The 16,460-nt window shown below is 47.6% G+C and overlaps 1 protein-coding gene across 4 annotated transcripts in view; it reads right to left on the bottom strand.

Annotated features, from left to right (window-relative positions):
• The window catches only part of SRGAP3 (SLIT-ROBO Rho GTPase activating protein 3), a 280,149-nt gene that overhangs the window by 54,415 nt on the left and 209,274 nt on the right, over window positions 1-16,460 (bottom strand). For all 4 annotated transcript variants that reach the window (XM_082639785.1, XM_082639787.1, XM_082639788.1 and 1 more), the window contains 3 exons: window positions 15,502-15,603; window positions 12,920-13,117; window positions 8,650-8,734 (listed from right to left, as the gene is read on the bottom strand). In XM_082639785.1, coding sequence (XP_082495911.1) covers window positions 8,650-8,734; window positions 12,920-13,117; window positions 15,502-15,603 — 385 coding nt within the window. The remainder of the gene's footprint in view (window positions 1-8,649; window positions 8,735-12,919; window positions 13,118-15,501; window positions 15,604-16,460) is intronic.

Genomic DNA, 16,460 nt, shown 5'->3' with positions numbered 1-16,460 from the left:
CTCTAGGTGATCCCAAATGCTTGCTGAGACTTCCTAACTTTATCTCCAGATCTTACATTTCCCTGGAATTCCAGTCTCATATCCACTGCCCTCTTTTTTAATTATTGAGGTATAATTTACATATCATAAAATTCACACATTTAAAATGCATAATTCAGGATTTTTAGTAAATATTCAAAGTTGTGCAACCATCACCACAACTCAATTTTAGAACATTTCCATCACATTGAAAAGATCCCTTGTGCCGATTTATAGTCACTCCCTCTTCCCATCTCCAGCCTATGGCAACCACTCATCCACTCTCTGCCTCTACAGATTTGCTTATTCTGGGTATTTCATAAAAATAGAATCATACAATATGTGGTCTTTTGCATTTGGCTTCTTTCACTGAGCATAATGCTTTTGAGGTTCATCCACAGCATGATTCAGTACTTCATTATTTTTATGGTGCAGTAGAGAACCTCTAAGCCAGTGCTGTCCCATGGAAATACAATGCAAGCCACAATTTCTAGTAGCCACATATAAACAGTAAAGAGAAACATGAAAGATTAATTTTAATGATACATTGTATTTAATCTATCAAAAATATTATTTCAATATGTATCAATATAAAAATTAATAAGATATATATATTACTAACTCTTTAAAATCTGGTGCTCGTTTTACACATCTCAATTCAGACTAGCCACGATTCAAGTGTTCAACAGCCGCATGTGGCTTGTGGCCACCATATTGGACAGAACAGCTCCAGACCCATCTAGCATTCATATGAAGGGACTTTATTAAAAAAAAAAAGAACTGAGCATTTATATTTCTCTATTGTTTCAGAAAACAAAGCTGAATGGGGAGAAAAATGAGGGGAGGAAGAGAGTTAGAGAAGTCTGAGAATAAAACTTGGAGCGAATCAGCACACAGTTCCTTAATTCCTGACCAAAGCCACAAGCAGTTACAAGAGTGACTGCATGGGGCTTCTCTGGTGGCGCAGTGGTTGAGAGTCCGCCTGCCGATGCAGGGGACATGGGTTCGTGCCCCGGTCCGGGAAGATCCCACATGCCGCGGAGCGGCTGGGCCCGTGAGCCATGGTCGCTGAGCCTGCGCGTCCGGAGCCTGTGCTCCGCAACGGGAGAGGCCACAGCAGTGAGAGGCCCGCGTACCGCAAAAAAAAAAAAAAAAAAAAAGAGTGACTGCAACTGGCTGAACAGAAGCCAAAGCAGGAAAGGAGAAAAGTTAGGTAAAACAGGAAAATTTGCTCTGCTTAATTTGATTGTGTGCCTGGGGTCTGGGGCAAATTCCTACCAGACATCAATTTGAGTTAAATTTTCACGTAGATCTAAGACCCGGAGTTGAAGCTGACGGCAGCCCACTCATGAAAGCGTCAGCCAGTGGCCCGGGTTGACTATAAAGCACATCATTTCCCTTAGGGCTGTAGTCAGCTGTGCAACTCTGACTAAGGGGACCTAGGAAGAGGTTCCTGCTCTACCTCCGCTTGGTTCCAGAATTACGCACTCCCCTACATACCCACTGTGGTCCAGGCACAGTGCCCTTCTTTTAGTCCTACCTCACCACATCCCTTCCTGCCTTCACACAGGCTGTTCCCTCTGCCCCAACACTCTCTCCCCAGTTTCTCACGTGGCTGACGCCTTCCCATCCTTCAGTCTCAGCTTAAACATCACCTCCCCTCGGAGGCCTCTCTGATCACCCAACCTAAAGCAGGTGCCCCAATTGTCCCCAACCCCATACACAACTATTCTCTATCTCAGCCCCAATTTTCTATTCGAGGACACTCAGTTATAATTCTTTACTTAATGGTTTGTTTCCTGTTTGAGGTCTCTCTTCCCCACGAGGGCAGGAACCTTGTTCGTCTTGTATATACTGTGTCCCCATGGATGGATGGACAGATGAATGGATGGCCGGGGGGCGGGGAGAAAGGGGTAGGTAGGAATCAAAGGATCTGGGTCCTGGAGTGGAATGTGTCAGAACACACTCAAGACAGACCTTCCTCTGGCAACGAATCTAATTTATTCTCCTTCAGCTTTGACTCACATTCCAGATCTCAAGAACCTCTTTACCAGAAACATCTTTTGGAATATGGTGTTTCAACTTCTAACAAATAACAGAAATCAAAAATGTTCTGCCCTTTACCACCTGAGACCTCTTGGGGTTTTAAAAATATACTTTATAGTTGGTGGCTCAGTCATTTTCTAGAAGGTCAGAACTGTCTGGTCCTGGTGGACATTTTGCTCTGTAATGGGCTATTAAATCTTGGCCTGAAAAGGTTATGTCTCACCCCTTTTATACACAATGCACCATTCACCCTAGAGGGGCTATAGAGTAAACTGAAAACCCGCCCATATCTTAAGTGTAAACCCTGGAGCTTACTGACTACCCAGGGCAATAAAGAGGTCAGAAATCTAAGACTCAGAGATGATAAACTAAGAATCCTCTGGCCAATAAAACGACATAGCAACAGCCAAGGGCACATAAGGGCGTGCGCTCTTGTTCCCAAGATGTGGCAGTGACATTTGTAACAAGGAATGACAATTTGCAGGGCACCTAGAAGCATTTTGACTTGTGTGCCATGTTCAGAAATTCGCTTCTAAGTGAGGGTGACCCAAAAGACCTAGTTTCCTCCAACTTGTGGTTTCTTTGAGGCGTGCTGTCAAAAGAGTACTTGAGAGAAACTGAGGCACTAGACATGATATTTCATTTCATTTTTAAAAAAAGCTTTGTATCTTTTTAGTAAAAATATTCCACTTGGCCCCATATTTCTCACTTGTTTTCAAAATGACCAGATTATCCCCCCAATATAAAATAGCTCTCAGATGACCTAAAAAGGCCATTGAGGCAGGTGTCACCCTACCCTAGCCCCACTCTTAGAAGAGCTTTCTACTGAATGGAAGAGTTAACATGTCCAGGTAGAGGGGAATCATCTGAAGATGCTCAGAAGAGTGAATTAGAAGATTCTGAGCTTTCTTTGGCCTGCTCAATTTTTTTCATGCCCCAACTTTGCCCAACGGGCAAGATCTTTATCAAACTAAGTCAGCGCAAATTCTCCCCTTTCCCTTAATGCCCTTAGAATCCACATATAGCTTTATTGTGCAGGGGAGACACAAAAATGACTGAAGATTTGGTTTCAGCTTCAGTTTTTTCAGTAATTCAGTAATTTACTAACTTCAGTTAATAATAATGTATCAATATTTGTTAATTGTGACAAATATACCATATTCGTGTAAAATGAAGATGTTAATAATAGGGGAAATTGGATGTGGAGTATATGGAAACTGTACTATCTTATCTTTGCAACTTTTCTATAAATATAAAACTATTCTAAAACAAAAAGTTTATTAAAATTTAAAAAGCTATGGAGAACAGTATGGAGGTTCCTTAAAAAACTAAAAATAGAACTACCATATGACCCAGCAATTCCACTACTGGGCATATATCCTGAGAAAACCATAATTCAAAAAGAGTCATGTGGGCTTCCCTGGTGGCGCAGTGGTTGAGAGTCCACCTGCCAATGCAGGGGACATGGGTTCGTGTCCCGGTCTGGGAAGATCCCACATACTGCAGAGCAGCTAGGCCTGTGAGCCATGGCCGCTGAGCCTGTGCGTCCGGAGCCTGTGCTCCACAACGGGAGAGGCCACAACAGTGAGAGGCCCGCGTACCACAAAAAAAAAAAAAAAAAAAAAAAATTAAAAAAAAAAGAGTCATGTACCACAATGTTCATTGCAGCTCTATTTACAGTAGCCAGGACATGGAAGTAACCTAAGAGTCCATCGACAGATGAATGGATAAAGAAGATGTGGCACATATATACAATGGAATATTACTCAGCCATAAAAAGAAATGAAATTGAGTTATTTGTAGTGAGGTGGATGGACCTAGAGTCTGTCATACAGAGTGAAGCAAGTCAGAAAGAGAGAAACAAATACCATATGCCGACACACATATATGGAATGTAAAAAAAAGATGGTTCCTATGAACCTAGGGGCAGAACAGGAATAAAGACACAGACGTAGAGAATGGACTTAAGGATACTGGGAGGGGGAAGGGTGAGCTGGGACGAAGTGAGAGGGTGGCATGGACATATATATACACTATCAAATGTAAAATAGCTAGCTAGTGGGAAGCAGCCGCATGGCACAGGGAGATCAGCTCGGCGCTCTGTGACCACCTAGAGGGGTGAGATAAGGAGGTTGGGAGGGAGATACGAGAGGGAGGGGATATGGGGCTATACGTATGCATATAGCTGATTCACTTTGTTATACAGTAGAAACTAACACAACTAACACAAGCAATTATACTCCAATAAAGATGTAAAAAAAAAAAAAAGTTCCCCAGAATTGACCAGTCTAACAAGACCCATCCCAGTTATCAAAAGAAGCACAGTGGGCTTTCCTCACTGCTGGCTTATGAGAAAACAGGACTATAGAAATTCTTCTAGATGGCTCTTTCTTAGACTCCATTATACTTCTGAAGCTGCATTTTCAGTTTTTTGTTGCTCTTCAGCTCAAAAGTCAGAAGAAGGACTCATAAATCACATCTCAAAGCAAGGCGCAGCTGAAGGCTAAATAAACTTGGAAGACCAAATGGGTCAGGAGTTACGCCAACCAAAACTAATTGTTATTATTATTTCATTAAGGCCATTCAGGCAAGGGCAGGAATAAAAGGTTGCATGTGAGAGCACTCACGGAGGAGCTGGAGAGAAGCACTTCCTCATCTGGGATCTTATTTTTTAAAAGAACATCTTGTTTTCTAAATCCAGGGTATCTGATTTCGAAAGTACAAGTAGCCAGCAACTCACATGGACCCACCTTTTGCTACGACTCATGAGCAGCAGCCCCCAATCCCATGACCATAAAAACTGATTCTGCGAGCTGTGGAAGCTGCCCCCGTCACACACACACCCAAGCTCCTCTCTAGGACTTTCTGTCTCTCCCCTTTCCCTCTAGTCTTGCTGTTCTTGTTCCTCCGTGTTACCCACACTCCTCCATGGCCCCACTCGCCTGGTCCAATACTGAAATGTCAGGATGGGCAGGAGGTAGAGGGGCGGGACAGGGGAAATGAAGAAAAAGCTCATTGCAACTCCATCTCCCCTACTCTTCCTCTCCATCAATGAGTTCTGACAAACCTAAACACCCATGTCTAACCACCACCCAAAGCAGGATACAGAACATTTCCATCACCTCCAAGAGCTCCCCAGCTCTCACCAGCTAGAACACACAAAACTAGTCTATGGCAATAGAAATCAGATCAGTGGTGCCTTGAGGTGGAGTGTGGGGGCAGCTGACTGCAAAGAGGCACAAGCAAACTTCCGGGTGGTGGTGACAGGTGGATGTATGTGTTTGTCAAAACTGATTTCTACACATAAAATGGGTGCATTTTATGGTATATCCATTATATGTCAACAAAAATGATTGAAAAAATTCCATTGGTATTAGTTTTAAAGTCCTGGCTATTCCTTCAAGCCCTAGTTATTCATCTTCCTTGAAGCCTTTCCAGCTCTCCTGGGCCCACAGCGAAACCTCCCTCTCTGGACTCACAACCCTCAGAGTCTGTACTGTTCGCCTGGCAATTCAGTCAGTATTTCTGTGTGATAGTGTTATCGCTATTTAATTCTTTATGGATTCACGTGTTGTCTCCCAGCTAGAATGTAAGTGCCTTGGGGTTAGGAAATGGTTTCATTTTTCACCAGTTCTTCTAAAGCATGGGGCTCACAAATGCCAAGCGCCTGCAGAACCTGGCAGCCCCCTTGATAGCTGCTGAGTGGACAGGAATTAGGGACTTGTGTGGCCAGGATACAGTCACTAGAATGTGCACCCACAGGGAGAAGAGAGTGAGCCAGGGAAGGCAAGGACGTGTTGCAGACAGCGAACTTCCACCGGCAGTGACCACCAGCCCCACAGCCCAGCACAACTCTTGTCCTGTCACACTCCTTCCCCAGGACACTCCTGGGAGCTCTCTAGGCTGCTTCAAGCTGTCATCTCGGGATCTACTGGCATCATCATCTTAGAAATTTCCTTCATCTCTCTCGTACTGTCCCCCTGTTTCCCAGACCCCATGTTTTCTTTCCTTTCAGGGGAGCACATCCTTCAGCCAACAGCCCTCTCTACACAGGACACAAGACTATCTCTGAGGTTGCCCAGCAGCTTCTGAAGCCCCAGGTCAGCTCCTCCCCTCAAAGCTGAGCCTCATACCCGGCTCCATGGCCACCAGGACTTGCTGTAAACCATCTGTGAACTTAAAATGCCGCCTGCCATATCAGTAAACAAGGGATGTTGCAGGCATCAGCCACTACAGCCACTCCCAACAGAGAGCCCTGAGGGAACTTGGGATGGAAACATAATGCCCAGGGACTTCCCTGGTGGTCCAGTGGTCGAGAATCCAGTTTCCAATGCAGGGGACAGATTCAGCCCCTGGTTGGGGAACTAAGATCCCACATGCCACAGGGCAACTAAGCCAGAGCGCCGCAACTACTGAGCCCGTGCGTGCTCCAGAGCCCATGTGCCACAACTAGAGAGAAGCCCGCGTGCCGCAACAAAGAGCCCGCGTGCTGCAATGAAAGATCCCACGTGCCGCAACAAAGATCCTGCGTGCCACAACTAAGACCCGACGTAGCCTAAATAAATAAATAAATAAATAAATAAATAAAACATAATGCCTACCAGTGAATCATCAGATACTGCAGCCACCCGCCACCTGCCCCCCACAACAAACGGTGCACCCTGAGGAAACTCAGGATGAGAAAAGACAGGATACTGGCTCCAGAGAGTTGAGGTGCATATCAAAGGAATGACTGCACTGAGCCCAGACTCTTGCATCTTCCCATATATAGAAAAGTGCCAAATTCCTTAACGTGAGATGTCTGGTTTTCTTTTACTAACAGCAATCTTTAGATGTTCTGACTACCTGGTCTTTGTTGCAAAAACTCCTACATATCCTGGCTCCCCACCTCGCCTCTTTGGAACAGTGTCTCAGAGTTATCTGAGATGCTGTGTCCTGGGCTTAAGTCCTCAATTTTGTCCACTGAATAAAATATAACTCTCAGCTCTTAGCATGTGCATTTTTGTTTTCAGTTGACACATCCTTGACCTTGGATGGTTTCTAGTTCACGTTCTGGTGACCTTTCCATTCAACGTTCATTCAGTGGCTACTGAGTGCCTGATATGAGCCAGGCACTGTTCTAGACACTAGATAAAGTGGTGGACAAAATAAGCAAGGACGTCCCTTCTCTGGTTGAAGATATGATGCTCTTGGGGGTGGGGGTGTGACCAACGACAATAAGCAGGTGAACAAATAGTATATAGGAGGATTTCACATGGTGATGAGTGAGATGAGGAAAATCAAACAGAAAGAGTGTTGGGACAGAGGTGGTGATTCCTTGAGGTTGGGTGGCAGGAGGGTCTCAGGAGGAAGTGACATCTGTGCTGACAGCTGAAGGATAGGGAGCCATCCACACAGAGACATGGGGTAAGGGCATTCCAGGCAGTGGGAACAGCAGATGCAAAGGCCCTGAGGCAGGAATAAGTTGGATGAGCTTTTTTTTTTTTTTTAACATCTTTATTGGAGTATAACTGCTTTACAATGGTGTGTTAGTTTCTGCTTTATAACAAAGTGAATCAGCTATACATATACTTATATCCCCATATCCCCTCCCTCTTGCATCTCCCTCCTTCCCATCCTCCCTATCCCACCCCTCTAGGTGGTCACAAAGCACCGAGCAGATCTCCCTGTGCTATGCGGCTGCTTCCCACTAGCTAGCTATTTTACATTTGGTAGTGTATATATGTCCATGCCACTCTCTCACTTTGTCCCAGCTTACCCTTCCCCCTCCCCATGTCCTCAAGTCCATTCTCTAGTAGGTCTGCGTCTTTATTCCTGTCTTGTCCCTAGGTTCTTCATGACCACTTTTTTTTTTTTTTTAGATTCCATATATATGTGTTAGCATACGGCATTTTTTTTCTCTTTCTTACTTCACTCTGTATGACAGACTCTAGGTCCATCCACCTCACTACAAATAACTCAGTTTCGTTTCTTAGATGAGCTTTGATGTGCAGAAAGGAGCTCAGTGCCACTGGAGTACAGTAGGGAAGTGGAGGATGGGTAGATGAGGTCAGGGAGGCAGGTGGAGGTCAAGTGACCTTGGACCTCGTGTGCCATGGGAGCAGTTGGGATTTTATCCCACCCATCGTTGGAAGCCTTTGGGGAGCTTTAAGTCTAGTCCCCAGGTCTCCCAAGGACCAAACTCTGCTTTACACATATGCATTTTTCTTCTTGGACCTACAATCCTGGCCAGGCACTCCAGTAGTATTCTTGGCAAACAGAATCTGCTAAAAAGCAACAGTGCAGATGCTTGTTCCCTGAATCCTACCCCCTACCTATTGGGGACCCGCATCACTTTATCCGGAACCCTCCTCCACAACCCAGACTAAGACTTGTGTTTGCCCCATAGTTTCTGCAGCCAGACTGGACCCCCTCAGCATCTGTACCAGAGCTATTTTCCCAGACTGCTCATGCCGGTAGGTGGCTCCGGGACCAGGTCTCATTCCACCAAGGGCTCGGGATCTCCATGTGAAACAGCTCAAGGGGCCACAACACAACCCAGCGGGGAAGACAGCCCCCCTTGCCAGCGTCTGCCACCTGACTCACCTTCGCCCAGAGTCTGCTTGAGTAAGTCATGCTTGGCCTGTAGCTTAGTGATGAGGTTACTGCCATTCACATATTCTTTAAATTTCTGTAAGACACAAGGCACAAGGACATTACAGATCGCAGGGCCAAGTCCTGCCATTCCTGCTTCCATAATGGACCTCCAGGGTGGGAGGCCACCCTCAAGGCCCCAGGCACGGGGAAAGGGGTTTCTGCGTTGGCTCCATCAGATCCCCAGCTCTGCCAAGCGTGGCTGTCCAGTCCTATGAGGCATTTCAGGTCAGTTTGGGAACACAGAGAAAGCTTGGGGGATGGGCGCAGTGAAAGGTGCTTCTGTCAGGTGAGGACTGCAGGAGCCTGGGCAGTGGGCTTCTTTAGCCATCAAAGTTCCTCTGTGCTTCTGGGCCAAGAGCATGCAGCTGAGATAAGAGAATGTTATCTGATCTGTCAGAGGGGAGGGAGCCTCAGAACATGTCTTCTTTTATCTGGCTGCACTCTGAAGGAGGAAGGGCATTGCAGGCCCCTGGAGACGTTCCTATTAAAATAACCTGAACTGCATTTGGGGATATGATTTTCTTCTTTTTACAGATGAGAAAGGTGAGGCTGGCACAAGAAATGATTTGCCCTAGGACCCCAGGCTGCCTCTAGTTCTGGGGCCTGGCCAAGCACAACGCACTTGGAAGCAGTGCCAGGAACGGGGCACCCGGAACAGAAACACATCTACCTGCCCCCAGTTCAGCCTGGCCTCAGCCATGCCTCTACACAACTACCAGCTTCCCTCAGCCCTGCCCACCCCACGTTGCCCAGTCACAGGCCGGGAGCCCTCTCTGCTGGACCATGAGCCACTGTAGGCACCGTCCATGCAGGTTCCTTTCTGGATCCTCGGCACCTACAGTTGTGCCAGGCATATAGTAGGTGCTGAGAAATTCAGCTGAAATCTCTGACCTGGTGGGACTGACACAGCAGAGTAGGAGAGAGACAATAAACTAACAAAAACGTAAGTAAAATACACAATTGGTCAATGGTGGTGAACGCTAGGGATGGAAACAAGGCAGGAATGAGGAACTGGGAGAGAGGGCAGACCTCACTGCAAAGTTGCCATTTCAGCCCCGGCCTGAAGGAGGTGAGGAAGGGAGCCATGTGGGTGCACGTGGGAGGGAAGGGTCTAAGCAGAGGGGGACGCAATTACAAAGGCCCTGCGAATGAAGGCACAGGGACAGATGTGAGTGCCCCAAATCTGCCAGCTAGTTTCTCACCAAAAAATCCATTCTATTCCCCAGCCAGAAGACTCAGAAAGGGCACAGGGGAGCAAAGAAGTGCGCCTTGGCAGCTCAGGACAGCTGGAACGTCCCCATCTTCCCGCTGAAGACAGGTGTGGGGAAAGGCCCACGGGGAGGGGGCTGACATGTGCCCGGATAAGACTGAGGTCACCGCACCCTGGCCCGCCCCTGCTGGGTTTCTGGGGCTTGTGGCGTCCTGTCTCCTTGGCCGTGGTCCTTCTTAGCTCCTAGGGCCTTGTCCCGTGGTTGCTAACAGTCACTCCCCCTTGTATCTGTAGATGGTTTTCAAACATGTACATTTGGTCCTCACTGCAGTCTCAGATGACAAATGGTGGAAGCACCACCATTCCCATTCTACCCAGAAGGAGAAAGAGCTCAGAGCTGCGGTCACTCAGTGTGCGATCTTGGCCGGATTTCTGAACATTTCTGGGCCTCATGCCCTCCTCAAGGTAAAATGAGTAGACTCATGGTGCTTCTCCAAGTGTGGTGCAGGGACCAGTGGCCTCCTACCCAGCTGGGGAGAGTGTCCACTTGCATATTCCTGCTCTGGAAGACTGTGAGTCTAACCCCAGGAGGACACCACAGAGACCCAGAAGTGCTCATGTTTCCAGGGTGCCACCTCAGGGAGGGTGGTAGTCTGGGAACCTACATTTTCAACAAGCTTCCTACATGATTCAAAAGCACACTTCGGTTTGATAACTACTCACCTAGAGGCTCTCTCTGGATGCTTCCAGTAATATAGCCCTCTGATTTTATCGCCCTGTGTTTAAGAATTCACCATAAAAAGCAGAGCTGCAGTATAAGTAGGTGTTCTCTCCATCCTGCCTCACTGTCCCAAGCCAGGTGAAGCTCCAATTCCAAACTTGTAACTCATGCTTTGGTGGGTTAGTGCAAATTACACCTGGTTAGTGCAAATTACACACTGGGGCTCTAGGGCTTGGGGATCCTGGCTACTTCTTTCAAGCTTCACCCAGGCTTCACGTGTGACCCATGAAGAAAAGAATGCCATTGAATCGTATTAATGTTTGCTTTAAAAGGAGTGTTATGTCCTCAAAATACCTAAATAATGTCACAACATCACATCATGAGGTGTACTAGCCAACCAGGTCGATAACTTGTATATTCAGATCAAAATATAACATCCATGACCCCCATCATGGATGCTGTCTTTTAATTTCAAGCAGGCTGAACCCCCTTCTTTGCTTCTGCTGCCTAAGTGACAACACTCATCCACACTCCTCATTTATCTTTGTAACCCATAAATTCTCTACAAACACAGTAGGCCCCTCGTGGAAGTGGTGAGCCCCCGAAACTGGTATGGGCTGATTCACATAGTATTCACATAGTATGTGCTAAATAAATACTTGAATGAATAAATGAGTAAATCGGTTCTTTCTTGAAAGCAACAGAGTCAAAGAATGTTGATGAAGGAAATGCAGTAGGCGTCAACCGTTGGTTTTTGACAGGGATTTGATGAGGCCTAGCATGAAATGGAGTTGGATATTAGAATTGGCTGGGTTTATGACTGGTTAAATGACCACAATCTAAAAGTGCTGATTAATGAATCAATATTAGCCTAGTGGCATGTTTTGAATAACTCTTGTCTTTGGCCTGGGCCCTGAAGTACCAATTAGTTTTTTTTTATTGACAAACTTTAAGGTACAGAAGCCATGCTTACTGAATCTGCAGACACAAGGTCTGAAGAGACAGCATATGTGATTGTGATGAGAAGCCGGATCAGGATTGTGACAGTCTGGAACCATGAGCTGAACCCATCAAGAGGAAATCTAAGCGGTGATAAACATCAGACCCACCCAAGACATCACCTACACATCCCACAGGAGGAGGGTGGCCTCGTTTAATGGCAGTACGGTGGGAACAGGGATTTAACTGATACTAGCTTAAAAAAAAAAAAAAAAAGAATATGATCTTAGGACATACGGAAAGAGAAGCATAGCCCCTAATGTGGAGGGAGGTGAAAGTTTAGCCCTGCTCTGTGCTGGTCACTCCGCTGCTGGGAATCTCACTTTAGAAGAAGCACTGACAAGTGGAACATGTTCCGGAGAGTGTCGCTAGGATGCTGAGGGCACTCAAAACAAAAGCCTAAGAGGCTGGATTGAAAGAAGTAGATATGTTTAGCCTGGAGAAATAAAAACCCAGCTCCCTGCAACCTTGCCAGACTGTCAAGTAGAATTAGCCTCTCTCTGGGTTGCCCCAGAGAACAGAATTAAGATCAATGACCAGAAATCCTAGTAAGGAAGATTTTTGAAGATAACAGAGATACGGGAAAACATCATAATATCTGTAGCCAGCCACAAGCCAAACAAAAGGGTTGTTTGGGGAAGGAGGGAGCTTTTTAATCTGGGGTTGTTCAAGCAGAATCCAAATGACTTTTGGGCAGGGATAAGGCTGAACAGGATCAAACATCAGATGGAAGATGTAAGGTCCCTTCTAACCTCATTCCATGTTCACTAAATACATGTTGCAATAAAGCCCCGATGGCTCTCATCCCTGTTCCTCCTTGGCCAAGTGAAATGTAAGTAATCTGGGATTCTACATGAAGGGCTGGCAACTCACCAGCAATTTGCAAAGATCACTCAGGGTGTTGTCTGCAGAGTCCATGCCCAAATTTGACACAACTTGACATGACAACCATACACTAAACTTGGGGGTTGTTACTTGGGGCGTGCACCTGGCTCTGTTAGCCCTTTTTCCTCTCACTCTACTGAACACAACTCTCTCTGTATTTTTTCTAGAACAGGAAAATCACAATAACTGTCAATCCAAGATCAAGGCCGGTGCTACCCACTGGTAGCTCACTTCCTGCATTTCACAAAGCCACGCCAGGCAATTTAACCTGAAAAGCACGCTGGAAGACCTGTAGGCCTAACTGACCCACATGGTTCCTCTGGCTCCCAGTAGTTTGGGCCGCTCCCCAAAATCACTGCTGGTGGGGTGGCAGACAGAGGGTCCTGGGCCAGGACGCCACTTACTGTAAAATAAAACATTTCTGTCTCCTGCTGGTTGGCTCTCCTCTTGGCGATGTTGACCTTGCTCATGTAGGTCTCGGAGGCGGCTGACTTCACAGACTCCGTGGACCGGCTGTGTTGGAAGGCGTCGGAGACGTCGAAGTCCTCCACAGTCAGCATGTCCTGCAAGGTCTGCATGGTGGCGTCCAGGGTTTTTCTAACCTGGGGAAACACAAAAAATCCTTCAGGTTGACAAAAATCCTTCAGCCTCAGAATGCCTTTGACACCTCAAAGTCCTTTCCCAACCGTTCCTTGATTTCTTCCACATAAAGCATCAGGAGGCAGGCAGGACAAAGATGCTCATTTCCTTTACAGTGATGTGGAAAGTAAGGCCAGTAGCTGGCTGGGGGAAGAAGCCAGGTGGCCTAATCTAAAGTCATGTCATGGGACTGCTTCTGCTGGAGACAACGTCGGAGGCTGTTGTGACCAACAAGGAACTTGGTTTTTGAGGTTTGTGTTTCTTTATGGTTATAAAACCCCAAACCAGCTCCTCCTGGGACGCAGGTCCCTGAGGAGGAGCAATGCTAGAAACGCTCCCCGTTTCCTTCACCCAGAGAAGGGAGGGGACACAGTCTGGATAAGGGCAGCGCTGTCCTCAGTGAGTGAACTCCTCCGCTGTCGGCCACTGAGTCCACGCAAGCCTGACTGAGAAAAAACAGCCTTGAGGAAGATAGACCTAAGACACACGCAGTGTGCTCGGTCCTCCAGGACTCCGATTCCTCTCCCGGGACCAAGCGGGACCCTGGAGGCTCCATACGCAGGGCCCCGGCCTCCCCACAGCCCTTCACTGAACTGTGCCTAAAGGGCGCACTGCAACTTGGATGGAGGGTCGTTCCAAACACAGTCCTGGGAGAACTGCGTCCACATTCGCTGCACAGTGATTGCTGCTCAAAGCCTCTCTTGTCACTCAGATCTCAACTTAAAAGTCGCCTCCTGGTGACATCAGGCCTCCCCCCGCCCACCCCCGACCACCATCCTTAACTTAGTGTCTGATATTCTGTGTACATATTCATTTATGGGTTCGTTCGCTTTTGTGTTTTACCACCTGTCTTTTCTCACTAGAACATAAACTCCGTGAGAGGAGGTACTATATTGTCTCATCCACTCACTTAACTCTGCACAATGTTTAGCGCATAGTATGTGCTAAATAAATACTTGAATGAATAAATGAGTGAATCGGTTCTTTCTAACATAGCCTCACAGAAGCTCAGGTTCAAAACTGAGCATTTCCATGGCCGTGAACAGCCTACCCAGAGGAGCATGTGCTTCACCCTCCTTTCCGTGGCCCCGATTTCCAATTTAAATTCCATTAACATTATTATCCATATACAGCATATACCGTTCCATGTCAACAGTTTAAAATGCTTCAGGGGAAGATGTAGGGCATAAATAAAGAAAGAAATCACTCTGGCCGTATCCTCTCTCTTCTCAGGCTTGAGAGACAAAGATATAATTTGTCTCCACATAACCTCCCCCAGGGACTGCTTTGATTCGTTCATCCTTAGCTATACTCTGGCTCACGTTCGTCCTGGCTACATCCTTTTTGAAGACACAAAGCAATCTGCCTTCTCTGCCTAGAACAGCCCTCTTGAGGTCTGAAGACAGGGACCACAGCTCCCCATCTCCAGCTGCAACTGCACTTCTCAAGGATGGACCTGCCCATGATCTCGGGTGACACTCCCATGTCCTGGTGTCCTCCAATTGGGTGATGTCCTCCCTGGGTGGGGGCATCCCAGCTGGAACTTCCATTTGTGCCCACCTGGCGGAAGTCCTGAGCCACCAGCTGCAAGGGAGGTATGCTGGCCACGGTGAGACAGAAGCTCTCTGGAGCTCAGAATCTATGACATGTTTAGTGTGCCCTGGGTTATTTCATTGTGTAATTTAAAATACCTACTATATTTCTGATGATAAAAATAACATAAGCTCACTGCAGAAAATAGAGAAAAGCACAGAGAGGAAAACAGAAATCACCTATACTCCTGCAACCCAGACAAAACCACTATCAACATTCAAAGTATTTCCTTCCAGTGTTTTTTTTCTATGCCCGTGAATATACACAGAAACGTGCACACATACTTCAGTTTATCCTCGTTAGGACAGTACTGAACATAGAGTTCTACTTCCTCTTTGCTTTTCTTTAACATCTTGTGAGCATTCCCCATGCCATCAAAGATTCTTGGTGTAGGTGGTTCTGACAGTTGTGCATCTTACAGATGAACCCTGACTTCTTTTTTTTTTTTTTTTTTTTTTTTTTGCGGTACGCGGGTCTCTCACTGTTGTGGCCTCTCTCGTTGCGGAGCACAGGCTCCGGACACGCAGGCTCAGCGGCCATGGCTCACGGGCCCAGCCGCTCTGCAGCATGTGGGATCTTCCCAGACCGGGGCACGAACCCGTGTCCCCTGCATCGGCAGGCAGACTCCCAACCACTGCGCCACCAGGGAAGCCCAAACCCTGACTTCTTATGTGTTCCATGGCAAGAGTGGACTCTGCAGGACCAGTCAGGCCTTTGTAAAGAAATCCCTCACAGGGCCGAGGGGCTCACTCACCTCCTCGTTCTCGATCTTGAGAGTGGCCAGTCTGGACTGCAGCTGGTGGTACCGCATGAGCAGTTCCGTCTGGACGGGCTGCTGAGCACTGACCTGGCACACCTGCAGAAATGACAGCCACCGCCTGTGGTTGACCCGGGCCCTCGCCACCTGTGCGTAGCTGGGGCCGGCCTATCGTTAACATCCCCATCGACAGCTGCGGAAACAGGCCTGGAAAGGTTAAGTGACCTGCCCAAGGTCACACAGCTTGTACCCAGTGACACCAGAGCCAGCTGGGAGCCAGGGGCCACCCTCTCACGCTCTCGGTTGTGGTCTACATTTGTGCAGCACGTGATGGTTTGCTACTCAGAGCTTGGACATAATCTCATTAAGTGAGACTAATTGGTTAATTTCCAGGCAGGAAGTGGTGGTAGGGAAGCAACTGCCTAAGAGAAACCAGTGAAAAGAACAAAGGATGGGAAACAGCGGAGTGGCCCAGCGGGAAGATGCTCGAGTGAGAGGCAGGCTTGGGGCAGCGGCCCTCTCACAGGGGCGGCTGAGAGAGGAGGGGAGAAGAGAGGAAGATAGGAGAGCGATACTGTTCGCCTACACCCATTCCCACCAGGGCTCTCACTACCTGTGGGCTGGGCTGCCTGCCGTAACTTGGCTGAGCTCATAAGGGACAGCAGGTCTCTGTTCTTTACCACTAACTGGGCAAGCCAACCCTGCAGTCACCAGATGATGAGCCAAAGGGCTGGCATGAGGGCACAGGGATGGGGCAGGAGCTGTGGGGAAGCCTGGCAGAAGGCATCTCTTGCAAATGAAGAAAGTGGGCAGAGCCACTGGAGGGTCCAGCAAATGCCATCGTTAAAGGCGCCTCCTGGTCCTTCCCTGCTAAGCAGGTGCAGCGACAGCCCAGCTGAGCTCCCACTGGGATCCAGAGGCTGGCTGGGTCCCCCTGACTCTCGTGTGCCTGGGGG

Source organism: Mesoplodon mirus, assembly GCF_964341445.2.
Source record: "Mesoplodon mirus genome assembly, chromosome: 12".
Taxonomy (NCBI): Eukaryota; Metazoa; Chordata; class Mammalia; order Artiodactyla; family Ziphiidae; genus Mesoplodon; species Mesoplodon mirus.
This window is presented reverse-complemented; position numbering and strand designations above follow the sequence as displayed.